The sequence below is a fragment of the Lactuca serriola genome, chromosome 5 (assembly GCF_051521515.1).
Source record: "Lactuca serriola cultivar US96UC23 chromosome 5, Lser_US96UC23_V15, whole genome shotgun sequence".
In the NCBI taxonomy this organism is placed as follows: Eukaryota; Viridiplantae; Streptophyta; class Magnoliopsida; order Asterales; family Asteraceae; genus Lactuca; species Lactuca serriola.
Window position 1 is genome coordinate 234926290 of NC_136412.1, and position 19263 is coordinate 234945552.

Below are 19263 nucleotides of genomic sequence, written 5' to 3' on the forward strand. Positions count from 1 at the left end.
ATTTTAATTCCAGAGCAAATTCATACTGGATGAGGCGATTTGTATTGAGCAGCGATACAAAAGGTTTGTTGATCGCATGAATGAGCATATCGAAAAATTCAAACAATGCACAAGCGACCTTGTAAGTCCTTTTCATTTATTCAATCAATTTACATTAACTAACTTGTTTCACACAAAACTATGTTCAACCAATTTTATTATGGACATCAGGTATTCTTCCCCGTGCTTGACAATGAACATTACTACCTTATTGTCTTTGATTTCATAAAATCCGAATGAGTAATCATAGACAACATTTACCGTGAAGAGTCGATTGAAGTGCTTTATGGAAACGTGCCTAACAATCTGGTAACAAAATTCCATATATATTTAATTTAACCAGGATCATATATTATATTTTGATCACCTATCATATTTATTCCAGAAAATATTGTTTACTCTGTACATTGATGCTTGGAATCATCCAAGAAGAAATTCAATGAAGAGTGCAATCATAGTTCGATCATCTATGGAATGGATGACAAAGGAAAACTACATAGATTGTGGGTTATTCCTTATGAAACACATGGAAACATATAAAGGTGGGGATCCGAATAAATGGATTGTGGGTTTGGAGCCTGAATTCGCAGACAGTGATGACCAATAGATACAGCTAAATGAATTGAGAAAGAAGTATGTTACAAAAACTTTGACATCAGATTTTAACATTATCAAGCCATCTCTCAACAGAAAGTTAGCATCATACGATAAGTTATCTGATGCGGAGAAGGAAAACTTGAACACTGAAGAACATCTCCAACGCATTGAGCGCAGAATCAGTTTGTTTTATTAGATTTACATTAAGCTTTGAACCATATCTTACGCTATTTTTACTTTTGTTTTGTTGTTTGGTTTGACAATAAGATTATTTACGTTTGTCTTGTCTAATTTTAAGTGACCAAACTTCAATTACAATAGTTTTTATTAATTTATTATGTGTGTTTGATATTTACTACAATTTACCTTTTTAATACCATTTACGCATTTTTTTACTATCAATTTTGAAACAAAGTTACAATGATATTGTTATTAAATGCAACTTTGATTATTCATCACACTTACATTTGACTATTCATGACACTTACATTACACTATTCATGACACTTACACTGCCATGGATTACAAATAACAAAAATTTAATTGCAGGAATTCTTCTTATCACTAACTTTAAGCCATCATGACAGTTAAAACTGATTTCATATTTTATGGCAATTACCCCTTCCTATCACATTCTGCAATCTAGGTCTACGTATGACTCACCTGCATTAAAAACATAAAATTAAATCATGTTATTCATGTTGATTCATTCCACTACAAATAAGTCCTTTGTTCTGAGTTTTATTACTAACACTCTATTTTAACATTCAAGTGAATACCATCTTACTACCTCGACCTAGTGACATCTTCATTTTACTCAATTTTGACCATTCACTTTAAGCGTTCATGACAGTCAATCACTTTTTCTAATTCATGTCATTTAACTACATATGCCAACTAAACTAATGTTCCATGTAGTTATGGAATCACTTATCATGTATGCGTTCCAGCGACCACAACATTTGATTCACACATAGATACTAATATCTTAAAAATAAAAGCCTCTAACTCTCTGCATTAAAAATAAAACGCTTCTAAATGTTAAACTCAAAGATTCACGTTAACTCGTAAAATAACATTGTTATCTTGAATACTTAATAATTAAGAAGAAAAAATAAACCAAACTATTTAGAAGCAGAGTCATTTGCTTTTTTCTTGCAAGTGCGAGCATTATGATCAACATACTCCCCGCATCGTCCACATTTTCTCGAACCCTTTTAAGCCTTCAAAATCGCCATCTCTTTTTCTCCGATCATCTTTTTCTTAACCGGCCCACTACCTTTGTTTCTAATTCCTTCTGGAATTTTAACATTTACTTCATCTCCCTTATCGACACCAAATACCGCTTCAATGAAGCCTTTGTTCGTCATGGGTTGTACACTTCTTGTATCTTCATCAACTTCTTGCGTCATCTCCCTTAGTTTCTCTCGATACAACTTCAACTTTTCCATATCAGAAACTAGCCGATCAACACAATAGTCAACAGAATAGTATATGTCCCGGATCATTGATTTAAAGTCATCATTTGCATCATCTTTAGGAGACTGACACATATTATACCCACTTGATGGCGTCGATACCACATCCTTTGTCCATCTTCTTGAAACATATTTTCTAGGGAAATGTTCTATTCCTGACATCCTTAATACATAAAAGCAGTGTCTACATAGGCACCCAGTTAATTCAAAGCGTAAACAAGAGCAAGTAACTGTGCAATCAGATTTCATGAATGAAACCTGTCAATATAACAAAGTATTAAAATTCGTTTTCTTTAAAACAGTTTCTAGATACAACCAAGTACAATTTACATACCTCAAAAACACCAAAATGCTTAACGTCTTTGTTAGTATCTTTGATGCTGAATTTATTAATTCTATCATATTCTTTGACTTTAATTGAGTAACATGTAAGCATGGATGCCATTATCTCCTTTTGGATTTCAAAGAACACAGTTCGTGTAAAGGTCTCAGATGCCTCCTCTTCAATCAACAAGTTTGTTTTAATATCACGATTCGTGTAGCGGGAGTCATGATTGTTTTTACGTTGAACACAACGTTGTGCTTCCATTGCCATTTCAAAATGACCGAGAAACTCAATTAAATGCAAATCTGTATTTGTCATCAACCCGTAGAAATAATTTTCACCTTCACATCTTGATGTCGTTCGCATTAACCCTGACAAGTGGCAATCCTTGAAATAGGCAGGAATCCATTTATCACAAATTGCAAACATATCTTTAAACCATTTGTTATCATTTAACTCATAATCATTCATTATCCTTTGCCATTCTATTTCAAACTCGCTTGTATTGATTCGTTCATTCCATATAACATCGTTTAATCATTGCAAAACCCCCGTCTTTGACATATGGGAACCCAACTGAAAAAGCAATGGGTAATCATCATTAGTTTTTCTGATAAAAAATGAATCATTTCATTTATAAGTACCAACTTACACTTCCAAATACAATGTGATTCCAACTAAATTGAGTTATTCCTAGTGATTCAAGTACCAGCACTTACACTTCTAAATACATATGATTTTAAGTGATGCTTGAACTAAGTTTGTTTGATAACAGCTGCTTCAATAGAAAAAACTGAATCATCTCATTTATATATACTAACTTACACTCCCAATCAAAATGTGATTCCAACACATGATTCAGTCACATCTACATTAATATTCCCATATCTACATATGATTTTAAGTGATGCTTCAACTAAGTATTTTTTGGCAACAGGTGCTTCAATAGAAAAAATTGACTCACTTCATTTATATATACTAACTTACACTACCAAGTGCAATGTGATTCCAACTGAATTGAGTTATGCCTAATGATTCAAGTACCGACACTTAAGTGCTTCATGCAAAACATGATTCAGTCACACCTACCTTAATATTCCTATATTTATATATGATTATACATGACGCTTCAACTAAGTACTTTTTTGGTAACAGGCGCTTCAACAGAAAAAATTGAATCATTTCATTTTTACATACTAACTTACACTTCCAATCATAATATGATTCCATATGAATATATTTCTACCTAGTGATTCAAGTACCGACACTTACGTGCTTCCTGTAACACATCATTCGATTACACTAACTTACTATTCCTATGTATATATACGATTTTAAGTGATGCTTCAACTAAATTTGTTAGGTAACAGGTGCTTCAATAGAGTTGAGTTCCAAGCAGAATGTGATTATAACATAATTGAGTTATGCCTAGTGATTCAAGTACCAGCACTTAAGTGCTTCAGCCAAAACATGATTCAGTCACACTAACTTAATATTCCTACATGTACATACGATTTTAACTGATGCTTCAACAAAGTTTGTTTGGTAACAAGTGCTTCAATGTAAAAAATTGATCTTTTCATCTATATATATATATATATATATATATATATATATATATATATATATATATATATATATATATACATATATATGTTACCTTACACTTCCAAGAAAAATGTGCTTCTAACAGAAGCAAGTTCTGCCTAGTGATTCAAGTAAGAGCACTTAAGTGCTTCATCCAAAACATGCTTTAGTCACACTAACTTACTATTCCTATATTTACATACGATTTTAACTGATGATTCAACAAAGTTTATTTGGTAACAGGTGCTTCAATGCAAAAACTTAATCTTTTCATTCATATATACTAACTTACACTTCCAAGCAGAATGTGATTCCAAACTAAATTGAGTTATGCCAAGTGATTCAAGTACCGGCACTTATGTGCTTCATGCAAAACATGATTCAGTTACACTAACTTAATATTCCTATACGTGCATACAATTTTAACTGATGCTTCAACAAATCTTGTTTGGTAACATGTGCTTCAATAATGAAAATTGAACCATTTCAGTTAAATATACTAACTAACAGTTCTAAGCAAAATGTGATTCCAACTGAATTGAGTTTTGCCCAGTGATTCAAGTACTAACACTTAATTGCTTCATGCAAAACATGATTTAGTCACGAATACCTTAATATATCTATACATACATACAATTTTACGTGATGGTTCAACTAAGTTTCTTTTGGTAACAGGTGATTCAGTTCTTAGTGGTGCCTCAATTTCAATATCTTTGCGATTCCATACAACAAACTTACACTTCCAAGCTACTTGTGATTCCAACTGAATTTAGTACCAGAACTAAAGTGCTTCATGCAAAACGTGATTCAGTTTCACTAACTTAATATTCTTCAATGCCCATACGATTTTAATTGATACTTTAACTAATTGTAAGTGCCGATTCAGTTACACTAACTAAATATTCCCATATATACATACTATTTTGAGGGTATATTGTTTACCTTGTCGGTGAACTTTTGTGATATGTGCCACATACACAATCGATGCCTACAAGATGGTGAGAAACTGTTGGAATCGCTTGCTTGATAGTTGCGTCTTGATCTGTCATCAACACAGTTGGTTCTCGCCCAAAAGTCGTTTTAAAAGCCATTAACAACCATTTATATAATTCTATTGATTCACTAGAAAGCAGCCTAACTGCAAAAGTGACACACTTTTTATGATTGTCAATACCTGTAAATGGCACAAAAATCATGAAGTACCTGTATAACAAATATACAATATGAATTATACAAGTTATTACTACCTTTAATTTAACAACCATGATATTTGTTTACTATGTAAAGATATTATGTACTTGTTTGTTCGGTATGTTGCATCAAATTCGACAATATCTCCAAATGTTGAATAATTTCGCTTTGCTTCTTCATCCGCCCAAAATAAACCACACAACTTTCCCTCACTGTCCACACGATATTCAAAAGAAAAGTCGTGTAAATATTCTTTTTTTTTTATTGAGCTTGTCAATTACCATGTCCGCATCATTTTCACCAATGTATTCTATCCAATCCCTTTTCAAAATTTTGCATTCAACTTCTGTTGCCCCGACATTGAGAAATCCTCCTTGTGTTTGCTTCAATATCTTGAATGCTCTAACCGGACCAATGTTTATATCTGATACATCATGAATAAGTTGTTTTTGATGATATGTAAGCCTCATTTTACTTTTCAAAAAATGGAAGTCTTCTGGATTAACCAACTCATGACTGTGTTTCTCCTCAAAATGTCTGACTACCCAAACATTTTCATCATTGAGCTTCAATCAGATACAAGCTTTACATCCTTTTCTGTGACTTGGCCGATTTCGTCTTTGTTTGCTCCGGTCTTTCAAACTATCAAATGAACGTTTTTGTTTTTTTTCTTGCCCTCCCTATTACATAATATGTACCTACGCGAGTACCCATCTCCTATTTTCGATTGCTCTGTAGTACCTTTTCGTATTTTGAACCCACTTTTACGTGCATATTCTCTATAAAACGACAGTGCGTCTCATACAACGGAAATAATTTCCCTACAAATGGTTTCAACTCAGTTTTTGGTGTCCAAGTTTTTTCAACTAGTACACCTTGAACCCCATCAGAGTGAAAACTTGTTGGTTCCGATTCACACATATCTGCAACAAATAAACAAAAAATTAATGTTATTGGTGTCTTTTTAGTGCGTACTTGACAAGGTTTATTCAAGCTTCATACCCTTTTCAACAACTTGAAGACATTGCACCCCATCAGATTGAATACTTGTTTGTTCCGAATCAAACATATATGCAACACATATCAAGTTTTATGTCAGATTCAGTGAAATGCTAACTTACAAAAATTAACAAAATCAATATGATATAACTATTACAACACTAGATCACAATATACTCCAATCAATTCACCATCAGTCTACCATACGACTTCTTGCAACTAAAACTGATTCACCTGTTTTGCTATTCAATTGTCATCTTCTTTTCTTACAGGACCAACTAACATGAATAGCATAACAAACTCTATTGAATCATTAAACACTGCTTCATTGAATCGATTTTCCCACTCTTTATCACTTTTATAATATGCATTATATTACACTAAAAAAACAAAAACACAAACCTGTGTACTTTTCCGTCTCTTTCTTCTCGTGAATATGTTGCTTAATAGTTTCAATCTTCTAATTTGTTGCTGTACATATGAGCTTGTTGGTCGTGAATTGGTTGATGTACATATTAGATTCGTAATAAGAGTTGCTTTTGTTTTTGTCTTGATGATACAAAAAATAACCCAGACAAAAAAAAAAAAAAAGCACAGACCTTTTTTAATTTGTAACTGATGTATTTGTTTATTATGTAAAATTGAAACAGTGACCTACTCCCACTCATATAAAGAACACTTAGATAAATAAATTTTTAGATAGAAGATTACCACTATATCTTTTGTGCAGTATTGATTACTTTTTCTTCTGACCTTCTTACCATTTTTTCACTTCTTATTGGATCCATATTATATATATATATACACTAGCCGTTTACCCGCGCCAAGCGACGGGTGAGAATAATTTTTTTTGGAAATTAGTTTCTACAAACAATTAGTGTTTTAACTTTTTACGCAGGTGGGAGGGTTGTTGCCGATTTTTTAGGGTTACAAAAGAGAAATGTTAGAGTACATATTACCTAGAAAAATATATTATATATTAATATCAGTGAGTTTTTACAAACAATGTTTACAATTAGATTATGCAACAAACACTTAAAGGCGTGGGTATCCCCTGCTCTTACTTTATCGCCCAAAAAAGTAATAAGAACAATGAAATTTGTAATCTGTAAACACTTCATATAATTTTGCATGTAATGAATATGCACAATTTGCATTGATTTGTAGCCTTCCTATATTAACATAAACCACATTATTTATTTATTTTCAAACTTCTCCTTAAAACATATTTTATTAAATATAATGAAAATGAGTAAGCTTTTTTAGAACAACAATTTTTTAAAACGTGTAAAAACAAACCCCAAGGGCAAAATGGTCAAGAGACATGCCAAATATATTGTAATCCATTATCTACCCACTGAAATATGTGAGGCTCATCAAACCAAAAAATCCAATAAAAGTAAAGCATCAACACCCAGAAAAAAGGTTCAGGAACTCAACAAACCAGAACCAAGGGAAAATGGTCAGAACCTAAAATCGATACAATCAAAGCATACCAACTTTTTTTCCTCCTTTTTGAACATGAGATAGAAACCCAAAAAGTGTTGCATATACCTGTGAACAATTTCGAAGTCAAAGACAAGTTTCGAAACTATTTGCCATATTAAAAATTTGAAATACCCTTGGAAGTTGACACAAGCATTATCTCAAATGACTTGAACTGTTAAAGGTTTATAATCTAACTTGTTTTGCATAAACTGAAGAGAGATCCCTTACAACCTAACTTTTAGAAGCCATTTGGTTTGTAACATATAGTACACCTAATAAAGCCTCCAAATGTTAACTGTGTGATGCCATTAAGTGTCAACTTGGCACTAAACCACCAAACATCCTTGATTTAAGGTAACTTTTCAAGTCAAATGGGATGTAGTTGTTTAAAACACTAAAACAACATTTAACCTATATACACTTTTTATTTTAACACTTGAAAACCATGTAATTATCATGTAGATGCTTTGTACATTGTACTCATATAAATCAAAAGGAAGTTTTGTTAAAAAAAATCAAGTGGATGTTGTGTATTCTGTACATGTAAAAGACAAAAGAAAAGGAGAAAATGGAGGTTAACATGAATATATTGAAGCTCAACTTCGAGCTGTAAAGAGAAGTACCTAGCAAAATAAATAAATTTAACCATATCAATATTGTTTAACAAAGAAATTTTTTTAAAGGATTGCTCGTAACATTTTAATTTTCAAAAAGAGATCACAGAAAACATCATAATCAAGTAAAAAACTCACAAACTGACCTGTGTTGAGAGAAAATGTAGATATGGTGAGAGTGGTGGCATAGATATAGGGTTTATTCTATTAAATGTTTGGTGAAGATGGTGAAAATGAGGTAACGTACACACCCTAAAAATGCCATCTGCCATTGAAATTTCAACCAACCACAAACTGAGCATTTCTTGATTCTCATAGCATTTCTTTGTTAGCCAAAAGTTTGAAACCTCCACCCGAAGAGAAGCCAGCCCAAATTTTTCATTCATATCAGCTTAACTCTGAACCAAAATAGCAACCCAAAACATGATTATACATATACACACCTACATATATTTTTACATACTAACTGCATAGCATTTACACACACACACATAGAAAGAAGAGATATAAAAAGAAAAAGATGTTAAACCTGCTTCATCAAAATTTTGTTTGGATGATGGAACTTTCCTTTTGATGCTTGCATTCTGGAGAATAAGTATCAATTAGATATCCAAGTCAACTTATCAGAATTTTATATACCATGTTGCACTTCAACAGATCTGAATGCAAAAAAAAAAAAATAATAAAATAAAATAAAAAAAATTGCATCTTCACCATATCAAAACAGCCTTGTTGCTATAAGAGTAAAGTTGGATCATAAAGGATGAAATTAAAACCTTGTTGAGATGGAAATGTCTTTGTATCTTCTCGATGGATCTAAACTAACTCATCACCCACTGATTGATATCCTTGTTGCTATAATGAGCTAAAGGTTCAGATGGCCAGAATCTGAATGTGCTTTCCTGCTCTAACTCTGAGTTTTGTCAAAGAAATAATATAAGATGAAAAAAAATACACAAAGAGAAGATGATAACAAACACATTAAGGGTTTAATAACACATATCTAGAATATACATACAAAGATACGAAATATCTTACCAAAATAGGGGCGTTTGGTGGTCATGGTCAGGGAACAAAGGAGCTCTAGAAGTTTCTTGTTTAAGTTTCTTTAATCCAGCCATACATATACGAAATCAACCAAAAAACCAATAAGATTAGATATTTGTGTAAGAAAAAATAAAAATAATAAAGATTAAACATCCAAGATGCGCGTTTCTTGTTCAGACTCCATCAATTCAGCCAAAATAGAATTTGATTAATTAGAAAAATATCAAATCCTAATCATATAGGAGAAAATATTTAAAAAGAATAAGATATCGATCTCACTCATATAGTTAGTGGTGATGACAGACCTGCTTTCTTCTCCCTCAACCTTGTGTCTCTAGATTTACAAAAAGCAAAAGGGTCTCTTGAAAATGGGGATTAGGGTTTGACGGTGAGAGAAGGTGACGACCGTAACAGATGGTGGTAATGGTGGTCCCGACTTCATCTAGGTCATAAAAACATAGTTTAAACATATATTAGAAAGATATTGAATCGATTAAATCGATGGTGGTGGGGGAGACGACTGTTTGTAGTGATGGAGTTCACTTGTTAGGGAAAAGAGAAGAAGAATGAGTGTGGTGGAGATGATGGTTGATTTAACTGACGATGGAGATGTAGGGATGGTAGGAGAGAGTGTGTTCATCATTTAAGGAGGGGTCAGCGAAGATGAAGGTGGCCATAGGTGGTAACCGATGATGGTGGTCTCGATCATGACGTCGGAATTGCCTGTAGGTGGTAACTGGTAACAGGTTGAATTGGATGAAATATGTTATATAAAGTGGATATGTTGACTGATTCTGTTGGCATGAGAAATAATCGTTCAACTTTGAGCTCATTCAACAATAGTAGAACAAGATAAAAGAGATAAAAAGCTATAATTAAGGATTTGAATTTGAATATGCGTATAACTTTGTTTGACTTTTTCAAATCTTGACTAACCGGAAGATAGATATAAGCTAATAAACCACAATCATTCTTATCTTTAAGATGTTGACCAAAATAAGATTTATGATTTGATAATGCATAAAATGATTGTAAATAGCCCAATACGGTTTGTACCTCTTAAAATTCAGCCTTTGACCAAATATGCATATTAAGGTATATAATATATATATATATATATATATATATATATATATATATATATATATATGTGTGTGTGTGTGTGTGTGTGTGTGTTTTTAGATAATCAAGACATACTTTGTTAAATCCGATTTTACTCCATTTTAATGACGTTTAACGATTTGACTACTTTCTAAAATAAATTCCATATGTTTTAATACATTAATATCATCATTAATACGATTGGATCATGGATCAAATGATTATTTCATAAACTTCATTTGGAGACCTTAAAACTTGAAAATGATGATTAGTTTGAGTTTCGATCCATACCATATTTTTGTGTTAATGATGACTTTTTAAAAAGATTGGAGTAAATCCTACAAAGACTGCAGATTCCATTATTGCTCAAACTTTTGAATGGAACAAGTATAGGAGGAATGGAATGGAAAGTTGGACGGAATGGAGTTGCTCCCCTTTTTCTCTTTTTTAGTTCAAACTGTTAAGCAAATTGATGTTGTATTGTTTGTTTATTACTTTTTGGTTTGTTTGGTTGCTCCCTTGCTCAGCTTCTTGCTGTTGTCTTGGTTTTTTATATATAATTATTCGCCGTTTCCAAAAAAAATTAATAAAATCATTGGAACCATGGGTGTTTTGTCGATTCTGAACTTAAAACTCCAAAAAAAAACTCTCATAAAATCCAATATATGAGTTCAACATCATGAATTTGATTTGAAACCATTAAAATTACATTTACAAATATATTTCCAAACTTAATGTAAAACCAGAAGTTGAATTCAAATGGTTCCATAAATGAAAATCATGAGGCTAGGGTTTAAAAATTACCATTAAAGCTTCATAACTCCATTAAAGATGATTAGAAGTAAGACAAACTCCAAGTGAACTCAATAGACACCACTAGATGCAATACCAGAAATCATTAGCATGATGTAATGTTTCTAATTCAAAATATATGCTAGATATCACTCGACTTCATCAAACGATGGTCAAATCAAAATCTACGGTTAGGAAGTCCCTAAATTATCCATTAATGCTTCAATCAAGCAGTTATAAGGAGATTTGTTGATGGAGTGATATTCTAAGGAAAAAATAGAAGCTACAAAACTCCATTGATTCACTAAATGAATCAGTAAAATAGGATTTAAACTCAAGCTCAAATCCTAGTTATAGATATTAGAGAGCTCAACAGAGAGATTTTTTCTTTTAAGTAGTATAGAAGAAGTTCTATGGACTAGATCTTCAAGGAATCAACTAATGATCTCCAAACCACCATCAATTGAGAGAAATCTACATCCTAGATATCCCCACTTCTAATTTTCGTTTAAAATGAAAGAGAGAAAAAGAACCCCTCCTCCCCCACCTTATGTTTAAAGTTTCATGACCTGGTAAGAATGGTCTATATATCTAGCATAATCTTCTCTTTTTGATCACCATATGACTAGATAACTAACTAGGAAATTTTAGTTTTAACTCAAAGTTAACTTTCTAACAACCTAGAAATATTTATTTTCACAAAATTTTAATTTATTGTATAATTTATATCATTTAAAAATATTTAATTATTTTTATTTCATTTTTTCAAAATTTTAATTTTTACTAAAACAATTATAAATTCTAGCCCCAAAATACTGATGTTACAAGTACATGAACCTTAAGAATGATTCCATCTTCGCAATGCCTAAGAAACTAAATTCATAACATTCTTAAAGATTAGTTAAATTTGAACCTAATAGAATGCAAAGCTTGGATTTCTAATAGAGAAAACCATAGTGAATTAGTTGTTTTTTGAAGTTACCAACCCACCGATGGTGGACGATGATGATCTTGGTTGTAATGGTGGATGTTGATGGTGTTAGTTGTGTTGGTGGATTGTGACCACCATAGTTGTATTCAAAAGATATCAAACGTTAAATTTTGGATTGAATTAAACACGTAACATATGTAGTATCAGTTTTTAGCTTTTCGATAATATGAATATTTACTTCCAATTTATTCATCCGTTCTTAGCAAATTCCTCATGGAAATAATTCTCACTCGTTGTCAGTTTCATATACTCTTCTTCTTCATATATCGTATATATACACAAAAGAAAACAACTATGTCTAACAAACAGATCAGATCTTCTAATGGTTCTCGACTTACATTCCCGCCATACCTGACCTCGGGAAACAAATCAGAATATCTCAAAACCTAATTAATTCTTTTTCAAAAAACAAAATCAAAGTTCCCTATCTTTATGTATTCAACAGATCTCAGATCCAATACCTCAAACATCAATCAATCGTACTTATCATTCCAACACATAAGCATCGACACACAACGCCGGAGTATGTAAAGCCTGGTCTTCTGTTGCTTCGCTATAATCAAACAACGACGCTGGCCGGTGGATTCCCGGCGAAGTTGTCTTCGGTACTCCGATGATGACCGGATTAAGTAGGAATAAGTCTTCATTCTTGTTTTTGCGTTGCAGCTTGGCAATGAGTAGGTGAGTAGGTGTAGGCTGTAGCAATATTAACTATAAATGTATGAGAAAAAAATAGCTTCACAATTGCTTTATTTATATAGGCTGTTAAATGGTCCTCCCACTTTCTTCGACTTTTTTTTTAATGTCTCTTTCATTTTGACTCATTTTATTGAGTCTTCAATATTGTTAAGGAACTCAAATTGCATAAAAATATATTCATCCTACTCTCAATTTGTCACATTGCAATTCTTCTAGAAGCTTTGTCAAAGAAGACAACTTAGCAAAAGGTCCGATTTAAATTATGTTTATTATCGAATAATGTATTAGATGTATCAATGGCTACATGTTATAAGATTTACGTTAAAGTATATATATTTGCTCCTTCTAAAAGATTAAATCTATATATAGTGGATATTCACTCCCAATAACCTTTTTTTTAATGAGAAAACAGCCATATTTTCGTAATTTTTTCCAATAGCTATGTTCTTTTTAACATTTTACTGTTTATTGAAAATTATAATTTTCAAAATTTTTTATTTTTCAAAAAAAAAAATTCCTCCTCCTTCCTCTTCTTTCCTATTATCTGTTTTTTCTTCAATATTCATTTTTAAATAAAATGAAGATTGGTTTTTTTTCTATCCTCTCTATTACTATTTGATTGTATATATAATACGAAAAACAAGTTTGAAACGCAACAAGTTCGGATAATCATAAATTAGTTCGGAACTCAACCCAAAATGAAAAATTAAAAAAAAGAAACAAAGAGAAATTAAGTTTGGAATTTTCGAACTATATATTGATTTCCAAGTCTTTTGAAAAAGAAAAGCTCAAATTTTCGAACTATTCTTTTAGGAAAATAAATGAATTTTAAACTTACTTTTCGTCAAAAAAAAAAAAAGTAAATAACTAAATAAATAAAATATATATTTGAAAGTTACAAAATTTTGAAGTTCATTGTCAATTGATGGTTTTTGAAAAAATATTGTCAATATGTGATAGTAATATCACTTTATGAGATATGGTTATTGGGACGAATATCCATATATCAATGGTGAAAAGTTACTTCTTCGTATAAAAAAATATAACCTTCTATTTGTAACAAAATAAATTCACAAATGTTTTAGAATTTTTTATTATTAACAACATACTTAATACAATTTTGATGGAACGACGTAATCACATAAAGAAAACCAGCAAGAAGTTAATTAAAAAAAAAATTAAAAATCTCTTTATCTTTTATTTCTAGTTATCTTTCTATTCCTATCAAATAATGACATGTGGAATTCACTAATTTTCTCTTTTAATCTCATCTCTTGATTTTGACATTTGACTGAGTGAGAGCTAATCTACGATCTTGAAGCCAACCTACCCAATTTAACTTGGGTTTCTGTAGCTAATTACAAATTTCAAAGTAAGAATGTGAAACAATACTTTTCCCAATGTCTACGGTGGTAGCTGCGGTGTATTTTGCGATGCAAGAGCACATTATTCGTTGTGCTCGAGCCAACATCTGTTGCACTCAACCAAGGTTTGTGGTGAAAGTTTGCAATGCAAGGAACATAAAGATTGTTTATATGATTACTTCTTAGGCTTGTGACCCCTAACCCACAAACACTTATAGGTCAAGTCATCCTCATAATATAGATCTCAATGTATCTTTTTAGGGGTGCATGGAGTTGTGCTCGGGCTCCGGTGGCAGGTAGTACTGCCACATTAACATATATTGTTGGTGATTTTAGTGTCACCATGTCATTTTAAGTAACTGGACTAACAATGTGAGCTAAGGGGTTTCATAGTTTGTACTCTAATATATGTACGGGGGTTGTGCGAAGTGCACACATGTATAATATCGAATTAGAAGTCGGTTCGACGACTAGTCGGGGGTCCGGGGGCAGCGCCCCCGGGTTCGGGGTTTCCAAAGGGGAAACGCCCCCGGGTCCGGGGTTTCCAAAGGGGCAGCGCCCCTAGCGGGGTCCAAGGGGCAGATCCCCTAGCTGGGGTCGAGGGGCAGCGCCCCAAAACCTCACCGAATTTTACATATGGGACCATAGTGGAAATTTTAATTTCTTGAGGGTGTTTATGGTAAAACTAACGAAACTCGTTAGTTTTGGTAACCCTAAATCCTCATTAAATTCGGATTAACATTATTTGCTTCCAAAGCAATTAATGACGACCCAACCTAGTAAAACCCTAATATCGTTTGTTATATAAACGACTCTTCTTTTCAGAAGAGGGTTACGATCTTAAGCTTTCGTTTTTCATCATACTTTCACAGAATCCTCTAGCATATTGGCTTACGATTTCTGTGCCTATGTAACGACCCAAAATTCAAGAGTAAAAATTTCTTTTAATAAAACATTACTTAAAGCAAAATCGTCAATCCAAAACATAATCAGAGTATTAATTCCCAAAACACATGTTCGTTATCAGAGTAAAACATTCCCAGACTGTCTAGTCTATGGTGTGTGTCATGCGATCACCCCGAGCTCTCCCCTCCGCTACCGGAAGTACCTGAAACCAAAACTGAAAACCGTAAGCACGAAGCTTAGTGAGTTCCCCAGATACCACATACCATACAAACCATTCAGAGCCAAGAACCATACATAACCGACTTATCCATAATCAAGTGAGGTGCTATGTGCCAAACATAGTCTTGTCATTATGCCACGGGCCGCACGTGGTCTTCCTGGTCAAGCTTGGGCCACTCCCTGGGTCTTACAGACAAGTGCCAAGGGTCACCCCCTGGTCTTACAGGCATGTGCCAAGGGCCACCCCCTGGTCTTTTATGCAAGTATCATAAAGACAACCGTATATACTACTCTACTTAGCTAAACAGCATACAGTGTGCCAAAAGCCACCTCCTAGTCTTTCATATATAATAGCATACAATGCGCCAGGAGCCACCTCCTGGTCTTTCATACATATTGCCTAGGGCTAACCCCCGGGGTCTTCCTATCATTCATAATAACATACCGCGTGCCAGGAGCCGCCCCCTGGTCTTTCATGCATATTGCCTAGGGCGAACCCCCGGGTCTTCCTACCATACATAATAACATACTGTGTGCCAGGAGCCGCCCCCTGGTCTTTCATGCATATACTAAATGGGTCGGCATTGGTGCCTTAGACCCATACAAACAGTGAGGAGACTCACCTCGCACTGCTGAACTATGCTGATAGTCCTCTGGCTGCTGACCGACAACTCTCTGAACTCCTGCTCCACTGGCTCCCCAAGCTACCAATATCAATGCACACTTAGTCTAACTATCCCCCGAAAGTCAACTAAGTCAACGCTGGTCAATGACAAGGTCCTGGTCAAAGTCAACCTTCCTAGTCAACCCTACTCGCCAAGTTTGCCCACTGACTCGTCGATTTCATATGCTCAGAGTCCTTCCATTCGCGACTCGACTCGCCGAGTCAATCCATGACTCGCCGAGTCTACTGATTTCCGAGTCCTGGCCTGTCCAACTTACCGAGTCTCCACTCGACTCACTGATTCGAGTCTCAACTCAAAGGGTTTGGGGTTTCGCGACTTGACCCACCGAGTCCAAGAACAGACTCGTCGAGTCCAAGGCAGTCTTCATCCGAATCGACGAGTTGCTCATCCTACTCGTCGAGTTCCTCCTAATCTTCATGCTACTCGCCGAGTCTACACAAAGGACTCGCTGAGTCCATTCAGATCTTCACACATGCAGAGGACTTTTGAGTCATGCATGGACTCCAAACTGTAGATCTGCCCTTCCCAAGCCTATTCCTCACGTAAAGTTGCAAACTTTACGTGTAGAGAAGGAGATCTAGGCTAAATACACCATAAACTAGGGTTTAAGGCAAAGAGGCTCCATAATCAACTCAAGGACAGATACTTTATGCTTCTCAAGACCATAATATGCTTAGATACGAAGTAGCAACTTCAGATCTGGCTTCTAACTCAAATTGATAGCTAATCATGGCTAAAAAGCCCCCAAAACTCACAACCATAATAGATCTAAAGGAGGGAAACGACTTAATACCTTCAATAACTCAGAAAGTTTCCCCAATCTTCAGATCTAAGGCCAATCCTTGAAGCTTCAATGATTCCCCTTCTTCTTCTTCCTTCAAATCATCCAAAAATGGCTTGGAAGCTTGAATGGGCAACAATGGGGCTTAGGGTTCGATGTTCTGGGTGAAAGAGGCAGTAAAGGAACCCTAAGGGAGAGAATGAGGCGTTTAAATAGGCTTAAAGTCCCGAATTTAGGGTTTTCCTCGCACAGACCAGACTCGCCGAGTCTCCTTGGCCGACTCGCCGAGTCGGTCACTTACTCCTCAACCCGGATCCCACTCGGACTCGCCGAGTTCCTCCTTGGACTCGCCGAGTCGTCCCTTAAAATTTGGGTTATCTTTCCTTTCTTGGCCTTCCAGACTTTGGGTGTTAGAGCCTAGAATCGTAAGTGTTCACTTGGATTATCCTAGGCTGAATTTCTTGTAACCCATGCATAGGGTAGAAATATCAGTTCGGAAAGTGATATCACAATCCAAGTCGGTATCCAAATCTCTACTACAAACCCTAAATTTCCCAACATATATGTTCCTCGGTACCGTCAAAAGACGTGTCTCATATAGGTTCTTCAGCCCGCTGCCTCTCTCTCTCTCTCCATGATTAAGGACTTATACCATATGTTGTTTTGTATATTTTTAGTTTAGTGAGTATAGAAAGACGTTTACATGTGTTGTGGGTTTGAAAAGATAGAAGGGTAAATGGAAAGAGAAAAGCTAATGTGGAGCTATTATGGCAAGTGAATTGAGTGGGTTGGGAGAGAGGTGGACTCCCACCACCCTTATAACCCAATCAAAAAACGTGTAACATGACTACAATTTTAATAAGTTTGTTTGTGTATTAGATAGTGAATTCCAGTGGCGTACTGGCTTAGCCATATGTACTCCAGGTAGGTCCTATGACCTACCTAAATTTTAATATTTTATAAAAATTATATAGAAACTTATGCTAGGACCTACCTTCTAGTATTCATAATATAAATGGCCTATTTAATTATGTATGAGGAACTACGTAACTTTTGGTTCTTGATTCGCCATAGGTGAATTTGATCATGTGTACCACTTTAAATACTTGTGTTCTATATTTTCCTTCAAAACTTTGTTATTTGTCGCGTGTTGTATGTTTATCGAATTCTTATTCCTAACACGAACAACTTAAGCGCAATTTAATGATAACAAAGTTTAAAATATTTTTCAAATAAAAAACATTTATAAGTATTCTGTAACTATTACAAAATTTTTGTAATTATTACGTTTTGACGAGCTCGGATTGTTTTACTGATAAATCATATAGTAGTAAAAAACAAATTAGGATAATCATTTCCCCATGTATATATAAATAAAGACTTGTGACTAACTCACTAACATTAACAAGTTTTTGGTAAATGGACCAAAGCGTCAAAGATTCTGGAAGTTGGACTTCTAGAAATGCTTAGGAACCTTGATTAAAAAATAATTCTAGTCAAACCTGCACGACCACAACCTAAACACAATACTTTTCAACTTACATGAAAATACGTAGTAATTTTGATAAGGAAATTTGTAATGTGCTCCTAGTTAGATTTCAACTACTGATTATTTATAAGAACAAAATGCAGAATAGCACAGTCATTCATTTATTTATAAAAACTTTTATATTTTTAGTTATTTTTCACATTAACCCAAATATCCAGGTTTTTTAAAAAATTATCAGTTTTTATGACGGGATATTTATCTTTTTTGTTTTTAAATTAACATGAAAATAAAAATAAGTGATGTTGCCTCTTATCTAAAGTAAAACATGAGAAATAAACCATTTATTTAAGAAAAAATAAGTGATTGTGGATTATTTTTTTTCCATGTCAACCTAAAAACAAACATGATAAATGTCATGATACAAAATAACCGGTAACTTCTTTAAAAAAATGAATATTCTGGTAAATTTAAATGAAACAATTTTTCTATGGGAAAACTGCAATTAAGTCCCAAAAACCGGTAATCGTATTCAATTTAACCCCTTGACCCGGTCAACAGATCATCCAACTTTCGAAAATTACATTTTTTGCCCAGATTTCAAAATTTATTACAAATTTGGTCCAAAATTTACACTTTTGACCCAGATTTTAATTTTTTTTACAAATTTGGTCCAAAATATACCCTTTTTGCCCAAATTTTAGAATTTTGTTATGAATTTATCCTAGTTTTAGTTATTTTTACAACTTTTTTTCTTCAAAAAAATGTACTCATCTTTATCTTCTATTATTTTTGAAGTGTACTATGAATTTAGGTAGAAAATATAATAATTTACATTAAAACGACAGTTACATAGTGCTAACAATAGGTCAT

General features: G+C 33.6%; 2 protein-coding genes across 2 annotated transcripts; both read right to left on the minus strand.

The window, feature by feature from the left end:
- Positions 1 to 1853: 1853 nt before the first annotated feature.
- Positions 1854 to 2910, minus strand: LOC145050277 (protein FAR1-RELATED SEQUENCE 7-like). The gene is made up of 2 exons (XM_078998554.1): positions 2449 to 2910; positions 1854 to 2372 (listed from the first exon to the last, which is right to left on the minus strand). Exons 1-2 carry the CDS (start codon positions 2908 to 2910, stop codon positions 1854 to 1856), a joined length of 981 nt encoding a protein of 326 aa, XP_078854680.1.
- Positions 2911 to 12489: 9579 nt separating this feature from the next.
- Positions 12490 to 13064, minus strand: LOC145051491 (small polypeptide DEVIL 3-like). The gene is made up of 2 exons (XM_078999448.1): positions 13018 to 13064; positions 12490 to 12801 (listed from the first exon to the last, which is right to left on the minus strand). The coding sequence occupies exons 1-2, from the start codon at positions 13062 to 13064 to the stop codon at positions 12723 to 12725; spliced, it is 126 nt and encodes a 41-aa protein (XP_078855574.1). The 3' UTR covers positions 12490 to 12722.
- Positions 13065 to 19263: the final 6199 nt, after the last annotated feature.

What these genes read in the sequence shown, in the direction of transcription:
- LOC145050277 (XM_078998554.1), bottom strand. Translation starts at nt 2,910, where the DNA reads ATGAATGATTATGAGTTAAATGATAACAAATGGTTTAAAGATATGTTT. An exon ending in AGCATTTTGGTGTTTTTGAG is followed by an intron (nt 2,373 to 2,448) that starts GTATGTAAATTG and finishes TTATATTGACAG; the next exon opens with GTTTCATTCATGAAATCTGA.
- LOC145051491 (XM_078999448.1), bottom strand. Translation starts at nt 13,064, where the DNA reads ATGAAAGAGACATTAAAAAAAAAGTCGAAGAAAGTGGGAGGACCATT. An exon ending in AAGAAAGTGGGAGGACCATT is followed by an intron (nt 12,802 to 13,017) that starts TAACAGCCTATA and finishes TTTGATTATAGC; the next exon opens with GAAGCAACAGAAGACCAGGC.